This window comes from Engraulis encrasicolus, chromosome 3 (assembly GCF_034702125.1).
Source record: "Engraulis encrasicolus isolate BLACKSEA-1 chromosome 3, IST_EnEncr_1.0, whole genome shotgun sequence".
In the NCBI taxonomy this organism is placed as follows: domain Eukaryota; kingdom Metazoa; phylum Chordata; class Actinopteri; order Clupeiformes; family Engraulidae; genus Engraulis; species Engraulis encrasicolus.
In genome coordinates, this window is record NC_085859.1 from 12,001,049 (window position 1) to 12,018,049 (window position 17,001).

General features: G+C 42.3%; 2 protein-coding genes across 2 annotated transcripts in view; both read left to right on the forward strand.

The window, feature by feature from the left end:
* Positions 1–3,254, forward strand: part of cfap251 (cilia and flagella associated protein 251) — a 29,307-nt gene extending 26,053 nt beyond the window's left edge. The window contains exon 23 of the mRNA XM_063194765.1: positions 2,449–3,254. Within this exon, the coding sequence (XP_063050835.1) occupies positions 2,449–2,588 (140 nt within the window). The 3' untranslated portion in view covers positions 2,589–3,254. The remainder of the gene's footprint in view (positions 1–2,448) is intronic.
* A 134-nt stretch (positions 3,255–3,388) lies between these two features.
* bcl7a (BAF chromatin remodeling complex subunit BCL7A) lies at positions 3,389–16,625 on the forward strand. The gene is made up of 6 exons (XM_063194753.1): positions 3,389–3,622; positions 6,638–6,719; positions 9,027–9,123; positions 12,341–12,517; positions 13,002–13,069; positions 13,845–16,625. Exons 1-6 carry the CDS (start codon positions 3,531–3,533, stop codon positions 13,920–13,922), a joined length of 594 nt encoding a protein of 197 aa, XP_063050823.1. The 5' UTR covers positions 3,389–3,530; the 3' UTR covers positions 13,923–16,625.
* The last annotated feature ends 376 nt before the right edge of the window (positions 16,626–17,001 follow it).

Below are 17,001 nucleotides of genomic sequence, written 5' to 3' on the forward strand. Positions count from 1 at the left end.
CCCGTCATTGGCAGGTGGACGGGTGCTTATTTCCATCCCTGAGCCACACATACAGTGCCCTCCATAATTATTGGCACCCCTGGTTGAGATGTGTTTTTTAGCTTCCAATTATTTTATTTTTTTTCTAAATAATATGGGACCTTAATGGAAAAAAAAGAGAAAAATCCAACCTTCAATACAAGTGCATTTATTCAGTGGGGAAAAAATCCCACATAAAGAAATAATTATTTGACATCAAATAATGTGTGTCACAATTATTAGCACCCCTGGTGTTAATATTTTGTACAACCCCCTTTTGCCAACAAAACAACACCTAATCTTCTCCTATAATGTTTCACAAGATGGGAAAAGACAGAAAGAGGGATCTTCAGCCATTCCTCTTTGCAGAATCTCTCTAAATCATCCAGAGACCTGGGTCCTCTCCTCTGTACTCTCCTCTTCAGCTCACCCCACAGGTTCTCAATGGGGTTGAGGTCTGGGGACTGAGATGGCCATGGGAGGAGCTTGATTTTGAGTCTGGTGAACCATTTCTGTGTAGATTTGGCCATATGTTTAGGGTCATTGTCTTGCTGAAAGACCCAGTGACGACCCATCTTCAGCTTTCGGGCAGAGGGCAACAGATTTTGATTTAAAATGTCCTGGTATTTCAAAGCATTCATGATGCCATGCACCCTAACAAGGTTCCCAGGGCCTTTGGAAGCGAACCACCCCCATACTTCACAGTGGGTATGAGGTGCTTTTCAGCATGCGCATCTTTCGTGGCACACCAGACCCACTTAGAGTGTTTGTTGCCAAAAAGCTCAATCGTGGTCTCATCTGACCAAAGCACACGGTCCCAGTTGAAGCCCCAATACCGCTTGGCGTGAGTGAGGAAAGGTTTTCTCCATGCATGCCTCCCAAACAGCTTGTTGGCGTGTAGACAGCGCCTGATGGTTGATTTGGAGACTTTGTGACCCCAGGATGCTACCATTTGTTGTAATTCTGTAACAGTGAGCTTTAGAGATCTTTTGATTTCTCTTACAATCCTCCTCACTGTGCGTGGTGGCAAAATAAACTTGGGTCCTCGTCCAGGCTTGTTTACCACTGTTCCAGTTGTTTTGAACTTCTTAATTATTCCTCTCACAGTGGATAGGGGCAGCTGCAGTTGAGTGGCAATCTTCTTGTAGCCTCTGCCTGACCTGTGAAGGTCGACGCACATCTGCCTCACTTGTATGCTGTGTTCCTTTGTCTTTCCCATGTTTAAGAGTGGATAAGAGAAATGACCTCGGTGTCACGTCATATTTATACCCCAGGGAAACAGGAAGTGATGAATTACTAATTAAATGTTCCTACATACTCTGGTAAACTTTGTAAACTACTGTAGAAATGACAGAAATGCTTCAATTATATTTATTTCCTGGGAATTGTTAAGGGTGCCAATAATTGTGGAACAGGTGATTTAATGAAAAATAATTATTTTTTAGTCAGGGATTTTTTTTATTTTCTTACAATTCATTTGAGTTGAAGGCTACATTTTCCTACAATTTTCAGTGTGACAGTTTTCTTCTGCAATAAACACTGAATTTATTTTAAGGCTTTTAACACATCTCAACCAGGGGTGCCAATAATTATGGAGGGCACTGTATCTATATTGGTCTCACATGTGGGGTATAAACTGGCCTTATAATCAGGGGTGTCGCACAGGGGTGTAAAAGTGTGACTGAGCCACCAGGGCCCCATGTATACAGAGGGCACACACAGTGTCTGATATACAGTATGTACTGTAGCTGTATGGCTGGCGGTCCATTGGAGCTGATTGTACATAGGACTCACAATTTGCTGCTCCATCCCTGATTATTATAATGTTCCTGTGCATGATAGACGAGAGAGCTATCGTCTGCGCTCCTGTACTTCACAATCTGGTGCGCCATAGGGGAAAGGACTAGCAAAAGAAAGTCACCGGAGTATCTTCAGATGTGGAAGGTAGCTTTCTGTTTCATTGGGCAAGTGTCAAGACGTTTTGACGTTAGTGTCTTCGACAAAGTTAGTCCTGGCACGTTAGTCTTGGCACTTGACGAATAAAACAGAAAACTACTTTCCGTGACTTTCTTTTTGTCGTCCCCCCCCCCCCCCCATACCTTTTTATTTAAGACAAAAGGGCCGTACACACACGTTGCTTCTAGTTACTCGCTCAGCGAATGAACTCAATAGAATGTTAATGTGTTCCAGCGAGACTCGTAGGCGAGTACTGTACAAGCGATGCGATGTGGGCAGATCCCGAGTTGAAAGCGAGGCGAGTAAGCGAGTAACCAATTGGAAGGCAGAGCGAACGTTCCATGAAAGAGAGGCGAGTAGGCGAGCAAGCGAGAAGCTAGTAAATAGCAGCGATGTGTGTGTACGGCCCTTAAGTCTCTTGCACTATTCTCTCTCTCTCTCTCTCTCTCTCTCTCTCTCTCTCTCTCTCTCCAGACACGGACACCACACTGGAGAGGGAGATGCCAGAGGAGGTGACCTTCGAGGCGTTTGTGAGGGGCGTCTTGGGCTTCCCTCTGGGCTGTCCGCAGGCCTCAGGGGCCTCCTCAGACGCCTCCTCTGAGCTGCTGGCATAAAGACTCTCCTGTCTGCCGGGGAGACATACCACCCATACATCACACCACTCGACAACTACCCTCCACTGCACTCTGCTACACTGCGCTACACTACACTAGACTACAATGTGCATTACACTACACTACATTATGGTACACTACACTATGCTACACAACTCTACACTACACTACACTACACTACTGTGCACTACACTACAGTACACCACACTAGCAACCGTAAATATTGATAAAAGATAAAATGTTGCTCTGTTACTTACGTGATGGTCATACGGAACATTTTGGATGAGGTGTGTTGTGTGGTAGCAACTGTATAAGGATCATATGAGGACCTAATAACACATCTTGGTGTCTTATTTTATGGCAGGTCCATTCGAGGCAAGCCCAAAATCCACACAAATTGCAAGCAAGCAAGTGATTATACGTGTAGGCCTACACATGAATCATTTTTTTTTAAATGGCTCAGCTTTTTCATTTTCATGTTTTTTTTTTTCCACTGGGCTCGCTCGGTGTATATTGTACAATGAAAATCCATTAAATTGGAAAAATTGCACTGATATGTCAAATTATAGCCAATGTGACATTGAATAAGATGTTTTTCTAGAGAAAAGATAAAAAACAGCAATGTCTGAAAATCTGGTTTCATTAAACTGTTGGACTAAAAGTAAAGCTTTGTGTTTTATTTGAAACTACAAGATAAGTCCCTGTTTTGTGAGGACAAACATCCGGATAAATTCTGTCGAGGCCATCTCTCCCCGCATGAACACCGCCGTCTGTGCCGCTTTTTGCTCGCTCTAGTCCTCGGGGCACCACCGTCCTCTGTGTGGTGTGTGAGAGAGGGAGATATGCGCATGCGCAAAACTGCTCTCTCAATCCTCTGCTGAGCATTCGCATTGTGTCTAAACAGCCGGCGCGAGCTAAAAAGATATTTTACCAACAGCAGTAATGTCGGGCAGGTCGGTCCGCGCGGAGACCCGAAGCCGGGCGAAAGATGACATCAAGCGGGTTATGGCCGCTATTGAGAAAGTACGGAAATGGTAAGAGCAAAAAAGGCATTACACGTTATCCAAGGACAGAAAGAGACTGTGGGGGAGGAGAGACAACGAGGAGAAACAATGTATTGAAACCAAAGAAGGGGCTTTTATTGAGTTCGATTTTTGGTGGCAATCTTCCTTCGCCTCAGGTGTAGCCGTACACGCGCGCCTGTACGTGGCCTGCCGGTGTTTTTAACCGAGTATTACTAAGTATATTAGGCGATTTTCTTCCATTAAAATTTAATGTGGGTTGAACCTAGAAGCCATTTCGTTGCAGTCACATGAAGCCGTTGCTGTTTGAGCCTGTAATGCCGGCTAGAGAGCGCTTTGTGTCCTCGCCTAATATTCGGGGAGACGGTTCGATTCGGCATTAGTTATCTACACTTAAGTGAGTGACTTACTAGCCGCACGACGAAGGCGCTCTAGAGTGAGAATACTTTTATACGTTCCCGGGGTTTTAAATGTAGCGCTTGGAGTGGTTCTTCCAGGAGGACAGAAATAGGCGTGCGTTGGGGGCTGGGAGACATGGCACGCAGGTTTCACACGCTACTGCCCTTAACATTTAGGGGGAAAAGATACAAGTTGCTCATTTGTGAACTTTTAGGTTGTATTTAGGAAGTTGGAGGGATTATGCTGGATCAAATAAACATTTAAAATCACTTATATAATTTTCAGTATCGCCACAAATGGTTTGTGTTTTCATATGATCTTGATACTGTGGCCATATTTTGGGAAATAGCCTACTGGTATTTTCATGGGTAAATAGAATTGAGTGGGGTGATTGACGTGATGAAGTTGATAGAACAATTTACTTATATGACTTTATTTTGAGTAGGCTACAATAGGCATCTTATCGAGAGAATGCAATTTACAGTACAAAGGCATAGTGTTTCTTGTGGGCAGATACAAAGTAGCCTAAGTGAACAGCCCTACAACTTTTATTGAATGACCCGCAGCCTATCCAGAGTAGCAGATTGTATTTTTAAAGCAAATCTTTGATGTCGTCTGGGTGGGCTACTCTGTTGCAATGGAAACGAGATGTTCTCGCTCAACTGGAGACTGGTCTCCCTACCCGGCGCCTTCAGCATTGATACACAAAGAATGCTAGAGAGCGAGCACTCGATCTCTTCGAAGTTTTGTCCGCGAGGGCGGTAGGCATGGTGGGCCTGTTGTGCCTGCAGGGGGGCTTATTGTCCCGGGGCAGTCAAGTCGTTGTTCACCTCAAGACTGCTTTTCACACTAGTCTCCAACTTCTGAGCGTCCTGTCGGTGTGCTAGCCACTCCTGATGTCTTTGTTCCCTGCAGAAGGTCTGTTTGTTGTGACACTCCTATAAAAACAAACCACGGATTGAGTGGGATGTGTGCTTCCCTGAAATGTTCTGACTAAGCATCTCCAGCCAGAAACTGTCCACTAGTTGAAGTGTGTGTGTGTGTGTGTGTGTGTGTGTGTGTGTGTGTGTGTGTGTGTGTGTGTGTGTGTGTGTGTGTGTGTGTGTGTGTGTGGTCTAAACTGGCACTACTGCATGGAGCAAATCACATCACAACAAAAAAGCAATATGTGGGATAAAATTGTAAAATGCTCTGGCTGTATAGGACACACACAGGCCTTTCATGGTTTGCATGGCCTACTTGCCATAACCAACATTTCTTTGGCCATGTGGCACCTTTTACACTTTTGTTTTCTTCAAATAATATGCCTGCACCACCTTTATGTTTCCTCAAGAAGCTGGATGCAGTTTATTATTCTTTCTGCAATGCGGTTGGTAACAGCCCCCCCCCCCTTAAGAACTCACCATCGTGAGCTTTACTCTAAAGTTCAATGGCCATCCTTGTATTTAAAAGTTCACATGTTACTTTTTGGGCATTGTTGGGCAAACTTATATCTTCTGAATCTTTGCACTTCACCATAAAGTACACCTTTCTCTACACTACACTACTGTACACTACACTACACTACACTACACTACACTACACCACACTAGCAACTGTAAATATTGATAATGAGATGTTAAACACAAGGTAAAAGCTCTGTTACTTACGTGATGGTCATACGGAACATTTTGGATGAGGTGTGTTGTGTGGTGGCAACTGTATAAGGATCATATGAGGACCTAATAACACATCTTGGTGTCTTATTTTATGGCAGGTCCATCCGAGGCAAGCCCAAAATCCACACAAATAACTGAAAGCTCTGATTATACGTGTACACACGAATATTTTTTTAAATGGCTCAGCTTTTTCATTTTCATGTTTTTTTTCACTGGGCTCGTTCTGTCCTATATTGTACAATGAAAATCCATGAAATTGGAAAAAATGTACCTTATATAACAAATTATAGCCAATGTGACATTGAATAAGACGTTTTTCTACAGAAAATATAAAAAACAGCAATGTCTGAAAATCTGGTTTCATGTACCATAGTACACCTTTCTCACAGTCGTTACAACAGTCCTTCACCCCTCATACTGCATTAGGGACAGCAGGCTTTTCCTTTTTTGCTCCACATCTCTCGAATGGCAGTCGTGGCTCAGTGGTTAGAGCACTGGGTTGGCAACCCAAGGGTTCCCGGTTCAATGCCCGACCGAACCACGGCTGAAGTGCCCTTGAGCAAGGCACCTAACCCCCACACTGCTCCCCGGGCGCCGCTCAGCAGGCAGCCCACTGCTACGGACTAGTGTGTGTACTTCAATGTGATTCACTAGTCCAAATGGGATAAGTGCAGAGAAAGAATCTCCCCTAGGGGACCAAAATTGGCTCCAATCCAAATTGGCTCCAATTGGCTTCATATATTGACCTGTAGAACATGTTGAGTATAGACTGTCTGCCCTCATTTGAGTTTTTAAACGGCCCTTGAGACATAGGTCCCTCACCCCTGGTCTAAATAAATACGTAATGAGAATATGCCCAGGAGTACAGTTGTCTACTTCAAACTGACAGTCTTTGAACTCACTAGTTCCAAGATCTTTAGTTTTGAAGTTGAGTGTGCCTTCTCCAATGTTTTTTTTTTTCGTCCCACAGGGAAAAGAAATGGGTAACAGTTGGAGACACGTCTCTCAGGATCTACAAGTGGGTGCCAGTGACAGAACCCAAATCCGATGACGTAAGTAAAGAATTGGCTTTTGATCACAAGTAACGAATACTCTTAGCCAACTTGAGGGTACTCTAGAATGTCATCTATCCTTCAACATTATCTGTGTGTATCACTGTTTTTTTCTGTTTTGAATTTGCATAGTGAGTCGTTTGAGAAAGATTACCATGGTGAATAATACAGCTATGCTGGCCTACTACGTGCAGTTTAAAGCCCAATTTATGCATAGCCTCTGACGCTCCAACATAGCCTTGGCGAGCATCAAATCTGTCTCTGCGTTTGACCACGCCCCCCATGCAGAGGCTCTGCGAGCATGGGGCACCTAAGTCACACCCTCTACTTCCTGGTTCATGGGGCAGCGGGAGTCAAAAAATAATTACTGGGCTTGAAAATGAGTGTTTTTTTGACACCAATCCAAACCTTGGACCTCCACCTATGCACCACAAATCCAAAAATCACTAATTTTCAAGCCCAGTAATCATTTTTTGACTCCCTCTGCCCCATGAACCAGGAAGTAGAGGGCGTGACTTAGGTGCACCATTGCCATGCACCTAAAAAAAATCCTGACTAGGCGACAAATGCGCGTGTGTGAACCTCGCAGACAAAAGGCGCTGTGATTGATCGGCTCAGCTACTTCCTTGTTCTTGTGGCAGCACAGAGCCGGTAGTTTGCGACAGCAAAAGGCTTGTCGATATTCTGTTTAATACAATATCAGTGTTTTCTCTCTAGTGAGTGCGCAGAGCCACAACAGCAAAACTGATCGGCCAAGTGACAATTTGTGTCGGTTGATGCAGAACTGTAATTTGCCCTTAACGGTTTGAACGCCATCCATTGGTTCCACAGGTTTGCTAATGAGGTGGTGACAGACTTAACTTTTCATGTTGTAGTCTGGATGTCCATAATACCTGGGGATAGGCCTGTCACGATAACAAATTTTGCTGGAAGATAAATTGGCCAAGAACTTATTGCGATAAACGATAATATTGTCTTCAAAGATCTGGATCTCCTATGCACAGCCAGGTTCCAGGTGCTGGTGAAGTGCAGTCATCAGTAATCCATAGTAAAGAAGAAGGATCATCGCACACTGGTGGACTTAGTCACAGTTACTGAATATAATTATGAGATTATTTCTTTATAGCCTATAAAGAATATTTCCTTATACCGTTTAAGCAAATTATCATTCAATCTAGTGTGGTTTGGGAATGATGTCAAGACATCAATAAAGGGTTTGGAACAAAAGTAGCCCTCGGGTAGCTTTCAGTAGCCCTCTGACCCAGAAAGGTTGGGGACCTGCATGAAGTGGTACATCTGCTCATAGATAGCCCCACAGCTGTCAACCCCACTCCTCCCAGTCCAAGTCTCTGCGGCCCTCTGGAAAGGAACGTCTTACCACCCCCCAGGCTTCTTGTATTAGATGGTTTACCACTATCTCAAGGTTGACTTCATTTGAACTACTTAGCCAGGTTCTTGGCATACTCCCCTTGGGCTTTCCATGTGACGGTGGCCTACTTGTATGGTGTATGGCAGTGGTTCCCAACCATTTTTGTCTTGTGTACCCCCTAAGCATTTTCGTTGTGCCATGAGTACCCCCTAAGTCAAGTTTTATATCGCTTTCTCTATCCCAATGTAACTAAGCTCCATGTATTTGTTAAAATTATATTTTTCCAAGTACCCCCTGCAATGTGCTCGCGTACCCCTGGTGGTACACGTACCCCTGGTTGGGAAACACTGGTGTATGGTATAGAAAGACACCACTCTAGCCATTGCTTCTGTGGCTGTGTGGGCCTTAGCCAGGGGTTCAATTCAATTCATTGCACTGCAGTAATGCCAACAGTAACTCTAAGCCTTTGGGAGATGGGCACCACCAGGTTTAAGACCAACACTTGGAAGATAAATGCCCATTTCCAACCAAGAATTTTTAATGTAACACACACTAAATGGCATCATTAAAATAATCATAAGAAGACTACATTATTGAATGGAAATTAATGTTGCGTGTCTGCCTTATATAGTCATAGCATTAAGTGTGACAACACCTGCTGTGTTTCATGTTGTTTTGGTTGTTTGGCTCTGGCTGTGGCTGCTCTGTACACAAGACTGTGTGTGTGTGCGCACATGTGTGTGTGTGTGTGTTTCTGGCTGCTCTGTACACAAGTGTGTGTGTGTGTGTGTGTGTGTGTGTGTGTGTGTGTGTGTGCGTGTGCGTGCGTGCGTGCGTGCGTGCGCGCGCGTGCGTGCGTGCGTGCGTGTGTGTGTGTGTGTGTGTGTGTGAGACTCTGGCACTGACTGGAGCATCTGTTTTGCCATGTCCGTCCGCAGAAGAGCAAGAGCAAGAAGAAGGGCAAGGATGACAAGTACGGCTCAGAGCTGACCACCCCAGAGAACAGCTCCTCCCCGGGGATGATGGACATGCATGGTGGGTCACCGCGACAGGAATTTAGTCTAACAAAGAAAAAAAACACACACACACATCCGTCTCAAAAATGGGTGCAAGACCAGCAAAGTCACATGAAAACACTGAAAATAAAGTCTTCAACACTGAGCTACACACCGAGCTCCATGATGCTGCCCAAGATGCCACAATGTTACATTAAAGGGGTATGCCACTGTTTTGGGGCTTAATACAGTTAAAATTGTTGGCTGGGGTTTATAAAGGTGGTAAAGTGTCTTATTTTTCATGTTAAGCGTTGTCTTGCTTTAAGACAAGTTAAAAGAGGGAGCATGTCGCTAAGCTAGTGAAAGTCAATGGATCCGTGTAGCATGCTACACAAGACACTTTACCACCTTTATAAACCCCAGCCAACGATTTTACTGTATTAAGCCCCAAAATAGTAGCATACCCCTTTAAGAGAAACCGGAGCTTGGTGTCGCATACTTTATTTTCTCATGTCAACACAACAGGAGCTTCACAGAAAAGACTACAAAACTCCCGCACACTAACCATTTCGCTTTAACTTCATTCATAATGCTTTGACCTTCTAAGACCAAAACATTGTGAATTAAGTTAAAGCGAAATGGTCAGTGTATGGGAGTTTTATGGTGTTTTCTGATCAGCGACCTATGGGTCATTTCCAGTGCACCTGCCAGCTGAGGTGTAAGAAAAAAAATCACAAGTTGATTCACACTGATGGTCTGAGCCTCTACACAGTGTACACGCACACACACACACTCACATAACACATGGCCCTATTTTGGGACCTTTTTCTTTTCTCTTTTCCTTTTATTTACATGCATGCCTTTTGCTTCTGTAGTGGGTTTTATTTCTTTTGTTACTAACAGTCTGTTTTATTTTAAATTCTATTGCTTGTAAACATCTAGCCTGCCTATTTTGGACACCAGATGGAAATTAGCCCTTGGGCTACAATCTGGCATATTTACATATATGTACATGTATGTACAGCTCCAGGCCTTTTTATTAGAATACCATGAAAATGTTGATTTATTTCCATAATTCCATCAATAATGTTAAACTGTCATGGATTGTAGATTCATGGCCCAGTTTTTTAACTATTCCAATCATTATTTTTTTTCTTTTTATATACGTTGGCCTTCCAGCTCAAAAAACCCATGAATTGGGGAATTCGCATTATTAGAATATTGTTATAAAATCACATTTTTTTGGGTCACATTAAATCAGTTGAAATTTGGTACTTTCTACATAACATGCAATGGTCAATACTTGGTTAGGACATTCTCTGTCTTCATAATGGCCATGATGCGTTTAACATTGAAGTCAATGGCAAAAACAGTGCATGGGAGATATGGAAGCCCAGATATCCTTGATGCTTTGCTGTCAGCTGTTCTTGTTTGTTGACCTGGTGCCTTACACTTCCCTCTTCAATATACCCGAAGATTTCCATGCCACGTTTTGGTGTTAACTCACCAGTTTAATTCTAACTCAACAGAAATTAAACCCCATTCATTTTCAATTCAATTCAATTCAACTGGTGAGTTAGCGCCAAAACGTGGCATGGAAATCTACAGGGTATATTGAAGAGTGAAGTGTGGGGTACCAGGTCAACAAACAAGAACAGCTGACAGCAAAGCATCAAGGATATCTGGGCTTCCATAACTCCTATGCACTGTTTTTGCCATTGACTTCAATGTTAAACGCATCATGGCCATTATGAAGACAGAGAATGTCCTAACCAAGTATTGACCATTGCATGTTATGTAGAAAGTACCAAATTTCAACTGATTTAATGTGACCCGAATTTTGATGAAGAAAAATATGATTTTATAACAATATTCTAATAATGCGAATTCCCCAATTCATGGGTTTTTTGAGCTGGAAGGCCAACGTATATAAAAAGAAAAAAAATAATGATTGGAATAGTTAAAAAACTGGGCCATGAATCTACAATCCATGACAGTTTAACATTATTGATGGAATTATGGAAATAAATCAACTTTTTCATGGTATTCTAATAAAAAGGCCTGGAGCTGTATATGTTCATTAATGTACAATGTCCTGAAGAAATAAAGTAAAGTAAAGTAAAGTTGATTCAACTGGTGATGCGTTAAGAACAGAAGTTTGAGAATTTTAAAAGTTAAAGATGGCTCACCATACACTGCCTAGCTTTACAGACTTTATTTTTCTTGTAACCGAACAACACGACAGTCGTTTTTTTGCTCACAAAACAAATAGTCTTTAAACTCGGGCAGTGTGCGGTGGCCCATCTTTAACTTTAAAGGGCAACTCCTGCCAATTTCAATGTGCTGTTGTATTGCTCATGCTACCCTTGACTTGTCAGTAGCTGGTGACACCGCAGTTTTTGGCTCAGCCCTTTCCGAGATATGAGCTATTCTAATGGGGGCAACTTTTGTATACATTTTTTTTTAAATGAACGTAGGCCTACTCCAAATATTTTCCCAAAAGGTATCGCTGTTTGCTAGCTGTCTGCTGATGTTGCACAACCTTTTGGATGTTTTTGGGAATAAATAAAAATGTTTTTTTGAAATGTAAACAAAAGTTGCCCCCGTTAGAATAGCTCAGATCTCAGAAACGGCTGAGCCAAACAATGCGCCATCACTGGGTACTGACAAGTCAAGGGTAGCGTGAACAATACAACAGCATATTGAAATTGGCAGGAGTTGCCCTTTAAGTACTAATCCTGCAGTCACCACAGCACCTGCCATGAGCTGTGCACGAGTTTGAACGTTTTAGTGTTTTTAAGAATGTTGTGGTCTGTTGAGCATTGGTGGTCCGCCAGAAATCGCAGGTGGTGTGCGTGCGAGGCGAGCAGTTGTATCCCCCCCCCCCCCCCATGTTTCATAAACAAACCGATTGTGGTGCACCGTGTTGTTACACAAGCTCTCATTTAGATTACACTTACTGTACATACAATTACCTTAAGAGCTTTGACAGGCACTTAAAATAATTCTTTGTAATACAATTATTAATTCAATTCAGTGTACACGGGGGAAAGAGCTGTGGCATGGTGCCTGAAACTCAAAGGGATTACACTTAGCTTTTACCAAGTGGTAAACTTTGAGACGTTTGTTAATTTTATGAAAGTATGTGGGCCCTCTAGAAAACAAGATGTTCATCCTAAGGGGCTATCCTCTAATGAAGAATTTGAATATGAAATTGAATTTGAATTATCTTTCCTCTCTCTCTCTCTCTCTCTCAGATGACAACAGCAATCAGAGCTCCATCGCAGACTCCTCCCCTCTGAAGCAGGAGACCAGTAACACCACAAGTCCCGCCCCCGAAACCGTGGCGACGTCCCAGAGTGACAGCACGGAGGGCAAAAGCGAACAGAGTCCGTCTCCAGCGAAGGACACACCGGTGGCCAATGGCAAAAGTGGTGAGTGTTTTTTTTTTTTTTTGCCTTCTTTTGTTTTTTTAGTTTTTACGCACACGCCTCATTAAGCTTTAGCAGTGCATGGATTGATGCCATATTCTGACTGTTAAAACTACAAACATGGACCCTACGTGAGTACAGCCACCTGAAAGCTTTCTGTGGCCACAAACACATTTTGCATTATTATATGACACAGTAGCAAACACATCTGATGTAAAGGACGACATACCCTCACCAGAAAGAACTATATGTATGCAGACACAAAACCTAATATTTGTACAAACAACTTGTGTTTGTAAACTTTTGACAGTACAGTATAACCCTGGGAAATGTGATGAACTCATTGCACTTTAGAGAAACTAACGTGGTAATGGTGTTACATTACCACTAGATGTCGCTAATGTGCAAAGTGGTGAGAATTGACGTTACAGTTAAAGTTAAAGTTAAAATTGTTATTGTTTTTTATTTCCATTTCTCTCCCTTCCAGAATTCCCAAAAGAGGGAAAGAGTTCAGGTGAACAGGAGGCTTTCTCAGATGCTTCTAAAGACCCCAAGGTACAGTACACACACATCCAGTAAACATTTTCAAACTTGAAACTCCTCAACAGCTGTAATGTAGGAAGGGCCCTACTCATGTACACGGAACATTATACAGAACACCAGTCAACAGACCACATCATATGCTTTTTAATTCAAAATATGACTCATGCTGTATGCCATTTTAGTGTGTGTGTGTGTGTGTGTGGAGGTGGTGTTGTGACCCATGGCCTATGGATGTGCTTATTTGTTTATTTGTTTATGTACTGTATTTTAATATTTGTTTTACCTGTCCAGGGACTGCAGATGGAAATTAGCTATATAGCTATAATCTGGCACAAGCCATCTTTTTACTTCTGTAAACAATGTCTATTGTGCATGGTTCCTGCTGAACTAAACTAAATAAACTTAACATGTGGTACTTGGTATCTTGTATAGTATAGAATAGAATAGAATAGACTTTATTAATTTGTCATGCAAGCCTGTATGTGCGTGGTTAGTTGGCGGGCGGCTGGCTATGGCAAATTTAAGCATAGAAATAAGTTCTAACATTTCAAGCACGATTCCATATTATTGCTCAATAGAACGGTAACTTACTTTTAAAAAAGCATTCCGATTCCTAATAGTAAAACAATTCAAATGAAGTATTTATGAAATATTTATACGTCATTTGGTGCTTTTTTTCTTTGATATGGTTGATGGTTCTGTTGAGTCAGCACATCCCCAGCTGTAGGCTGATGCCTTACTCATTGTGTGGTTTGTTTGTTTGTTTGTTTGTTTTCCTCCACTGTAGGAATCAGAAGAGGGAGCTCCACCCACCAAGAAGGGAAAGTTGGAGTTCTCCGGCTCCGGCAGTCGAGAGGAAAGCTAACTCTGTCTATCCTAGCTGTCATCTCTCCTCCGCTCTGTTGCCTCTCTCTGCCCCTCCCTCCTCCCTCGTTTATCTCTCGTTCTTCTCTCCTCTCCTACTCCTCCTCTCTAGGTCAAGCCTCAGGCTTTTCTTGTAGGTTCAGCTTTTTTTTGTTAGAAAGGAAAGAAAAACTGTGAGACCCGCTGCTGATGTTACACACACACACACGCACACACACACACCTACATGTGCGAGTGCACTGTGGCCATAGAGTATGTCCTCTTCTGATCACGCCCCCCCTCACACACTCGGGAGGGTTCACACTGTTCTCATCTAGTCCTGCATCTCTGTCCTGCTGCTGTAGTACACACACACACACACACACACACACACACACACCACACACACACACACCTCATGCCTGTTGCCTCTGCTCTTAGTCGGAGGTGGTCTGAATCCAAGGGCATATCATTATGCTTTGCTAAAGGCCCTGTGTGTACTGTGGGTGTGTGTGTTGGCAAAATACACTAGGTGACCCGCCTGGAGTCACACAACAAGAGGCCGATGACGTGTGTTTTTAGGTTTTATTGTTTTATATGCTGATTTTTATCTTTTTTAAAAATTTGTTTGTTTTTTTCTCAAGTGCCCTCTGTTTGTTCTCCAGATCCAATCCCCACCATTACGCATTCATTCACTCACCCACCCCTACACATTACATGCCCCCCTCACTCTCGGAAGCACCCCAAGATAACCGCATAGGTCCCTGCATTTCTGACATAACACATACTACAGATTCACACACGTATAACTGCAATTTTTACTACTAGGACTGCAACTTCAGCCCTTGTGTGTTCAACTTCAGACTACTCTGTTTGAGGTACACACCACCACAAATGGTTGTCGCATCACATTTAATTATTTTAATTTAATTAACGCTCTAGTTAGTGGTTAAGAAGATGAAGGTTCATCACCTGACACTAGGTATCGGAGTCTGTTACTAAGGTAGCACTGGTGTGGCAGATGTAGGCTACTGCCAATATAATCATTGATGGGTCACTTCAGAGTGGGAGGGGAACTCAGTATAAACTAAAGTGATGCATAGAACCAACTTAAAATTTTGGTGTGCCAATCTCTGGGTTAGAAAGTAAAACCTCTGCAGCAAATTTGATCCAACCAGTTCTAACTCAGCTGAACCTGATGAGTTCACAAGACAGATAGACCTGTTACTAACTCATTGAAGTTGGCTGTGTTAGAGAGAAACTGTGGCAGGAGTTTTACTTTCTCAACTGGAGTTTTGACACCTGGAATTTGTTTTAATGTGGCACATTTTAAAAATCTGTTGGTTCTATTGTTCACTTTTTAACCGTGTGTTCTTGCTTTTTAAAAAGGAGTTATCTGAAGAAAGGCGTTATCCGTGTGGGTTGATGTGCTCGTTAGCATGATGGCTGCCAAGCCTGCTGTGGTAGTGGCATCTAACCATAGGGAAGTGCTAGCATGTGCTAGTTTTGTAGCCGTAGAGAATGATGTATTTCATAGCTTTAGCAATCCTACTGAATCTATGGAAAAGACGGATGAAATAGAACAATCAGTGACACTGTAAAAAAAGAAAATGGCCTGGGGTCTTGGAGTATTTCCATACAGGTAGTTTAGCTTAACCCTTGACGTACGTAGCCTAAGTGGTAAACATGAGGAAAAAAGGCTGGGCTTGGCATAGCAATGCATTCTTGGCCCTAAAACAGCGACATATCTGGACCAAACATCACTGGAACTATCCATGTTGGTACACCCATGTTTAGACGTCATAGATCACAAATAGTCTATGCCACCATTTGAAGTCCATGAACAGTTATTCCAATCCAGCCAGCTGGAAGGCGGGCAAATAAAAAAAAGATGTTCACTACCATAACAAAAGCAAATCGCCCCCTGTGTAGTGACCAAGCATTTAGGATGCAAGTTAAGCAAGCCCCTGTCTCTGGTTTAATGACTGAACTGGCTTATTGGAATACTCCACTAATCAGACAGTATCTGTGGCAGAAGGCCTCAGGAGGGTGGGGAATAAAGTTTAAAGTTAAAGCATGTCATTTTTACTGGTACTTTATTTCCAGAATGCGTGCTGCCCCATCACAAATGTTATCTTTTTCATGTATATTCACCACCACCATCATTTAAATATTTATCATGACTTAGAAATGTACTCTTTTCATACATGAAAAGGTGGACCTTCTCCATGTCCACCATTCTGAAGTACATCTTTGGCAGCAAACTTAAGGATCAAATTTGTGAATGGGCAGCATGCATTTTCAAATGGCTAAAATGACATACTGTTACAGATCTCATTAAGAACAGGGCCAGCAGGGCTGGTAGCTCAGACACTAATGACTATCCATATTAAAAGTATCTTTACACACCCAGTTCATGTCTGCTCGCTAAAGTATGTAAATATTTATACCACAAATTCACTCTTTTGGTTTGTTTTTTTAATTTGTTATTACTCTTGTTTTACCAGAGTCCAGCCAAAACTATTGCCTTGTGTAAGATCGGTTGTCTGAACCTGAGGACATTAGATTGTTTTAATCTTGGGACCATTTTTTTTCTGTTTTTTTTTTCACTCTGCATTAGTTTAAAAAAAGTCTTGTACAGAGGTTATGGTTGCGTTTCACTTATTTATTCCATATGTACTTATTGGTTTTATAAAAAAACAAATAAAAGTGCTTTTCCTTGTAATTTCCTTGTAATTGTTTGATAAATCACCATCTTATCATATGATGTTGGCTAACTAAAATTAAAACACAACTTGCATTCCAGTTTTGCTTTTCCCCAGTAACACAACATTAACACTGACAACAATAACGAGTTATTCTATGTAGCCAACATTTTCACCATAAATTAAATATTATTCTGCTCTTTTGAACAATCTGTGTTGGTTGAAAATCATGCGAACGATATGTGCAGGTGAATCTCCTCAAGTGGAAGACATCTTCAAATATAAACAGATGCCAAGTACACAATATAGGCCTGAAGTGCAGTGGGAAATCCTGGTTTCCCTTGGACTTATACGACCCTTGGAGGAATTTGAAGTGGGCCCTCGAATGAAAAAGGT

Coding starts and splice junctions, on each gene's coding strand:
- bcl7a (XM_063194753.1), top strand. CDS start 3,531: ATGTCGGGCAGGTCGGTCCGCGCGGAGACCCGAAGCCGGGCGAAAGAT. Junction 3,623..6,637: donor ATTGAGAAAGTACGGAAATG/GTAAGAGCAAAA, acceptor TTCGTCCCACAG/GGAAAAGAAATGGGTAACAG. Junction 13,070..13,844: donor ATGCTTCTAAAGACCCCAAG/GTACAGTACACA, acceptor CCTCCACTGTAG/GAATCAGAAGAGGGAGCTCC.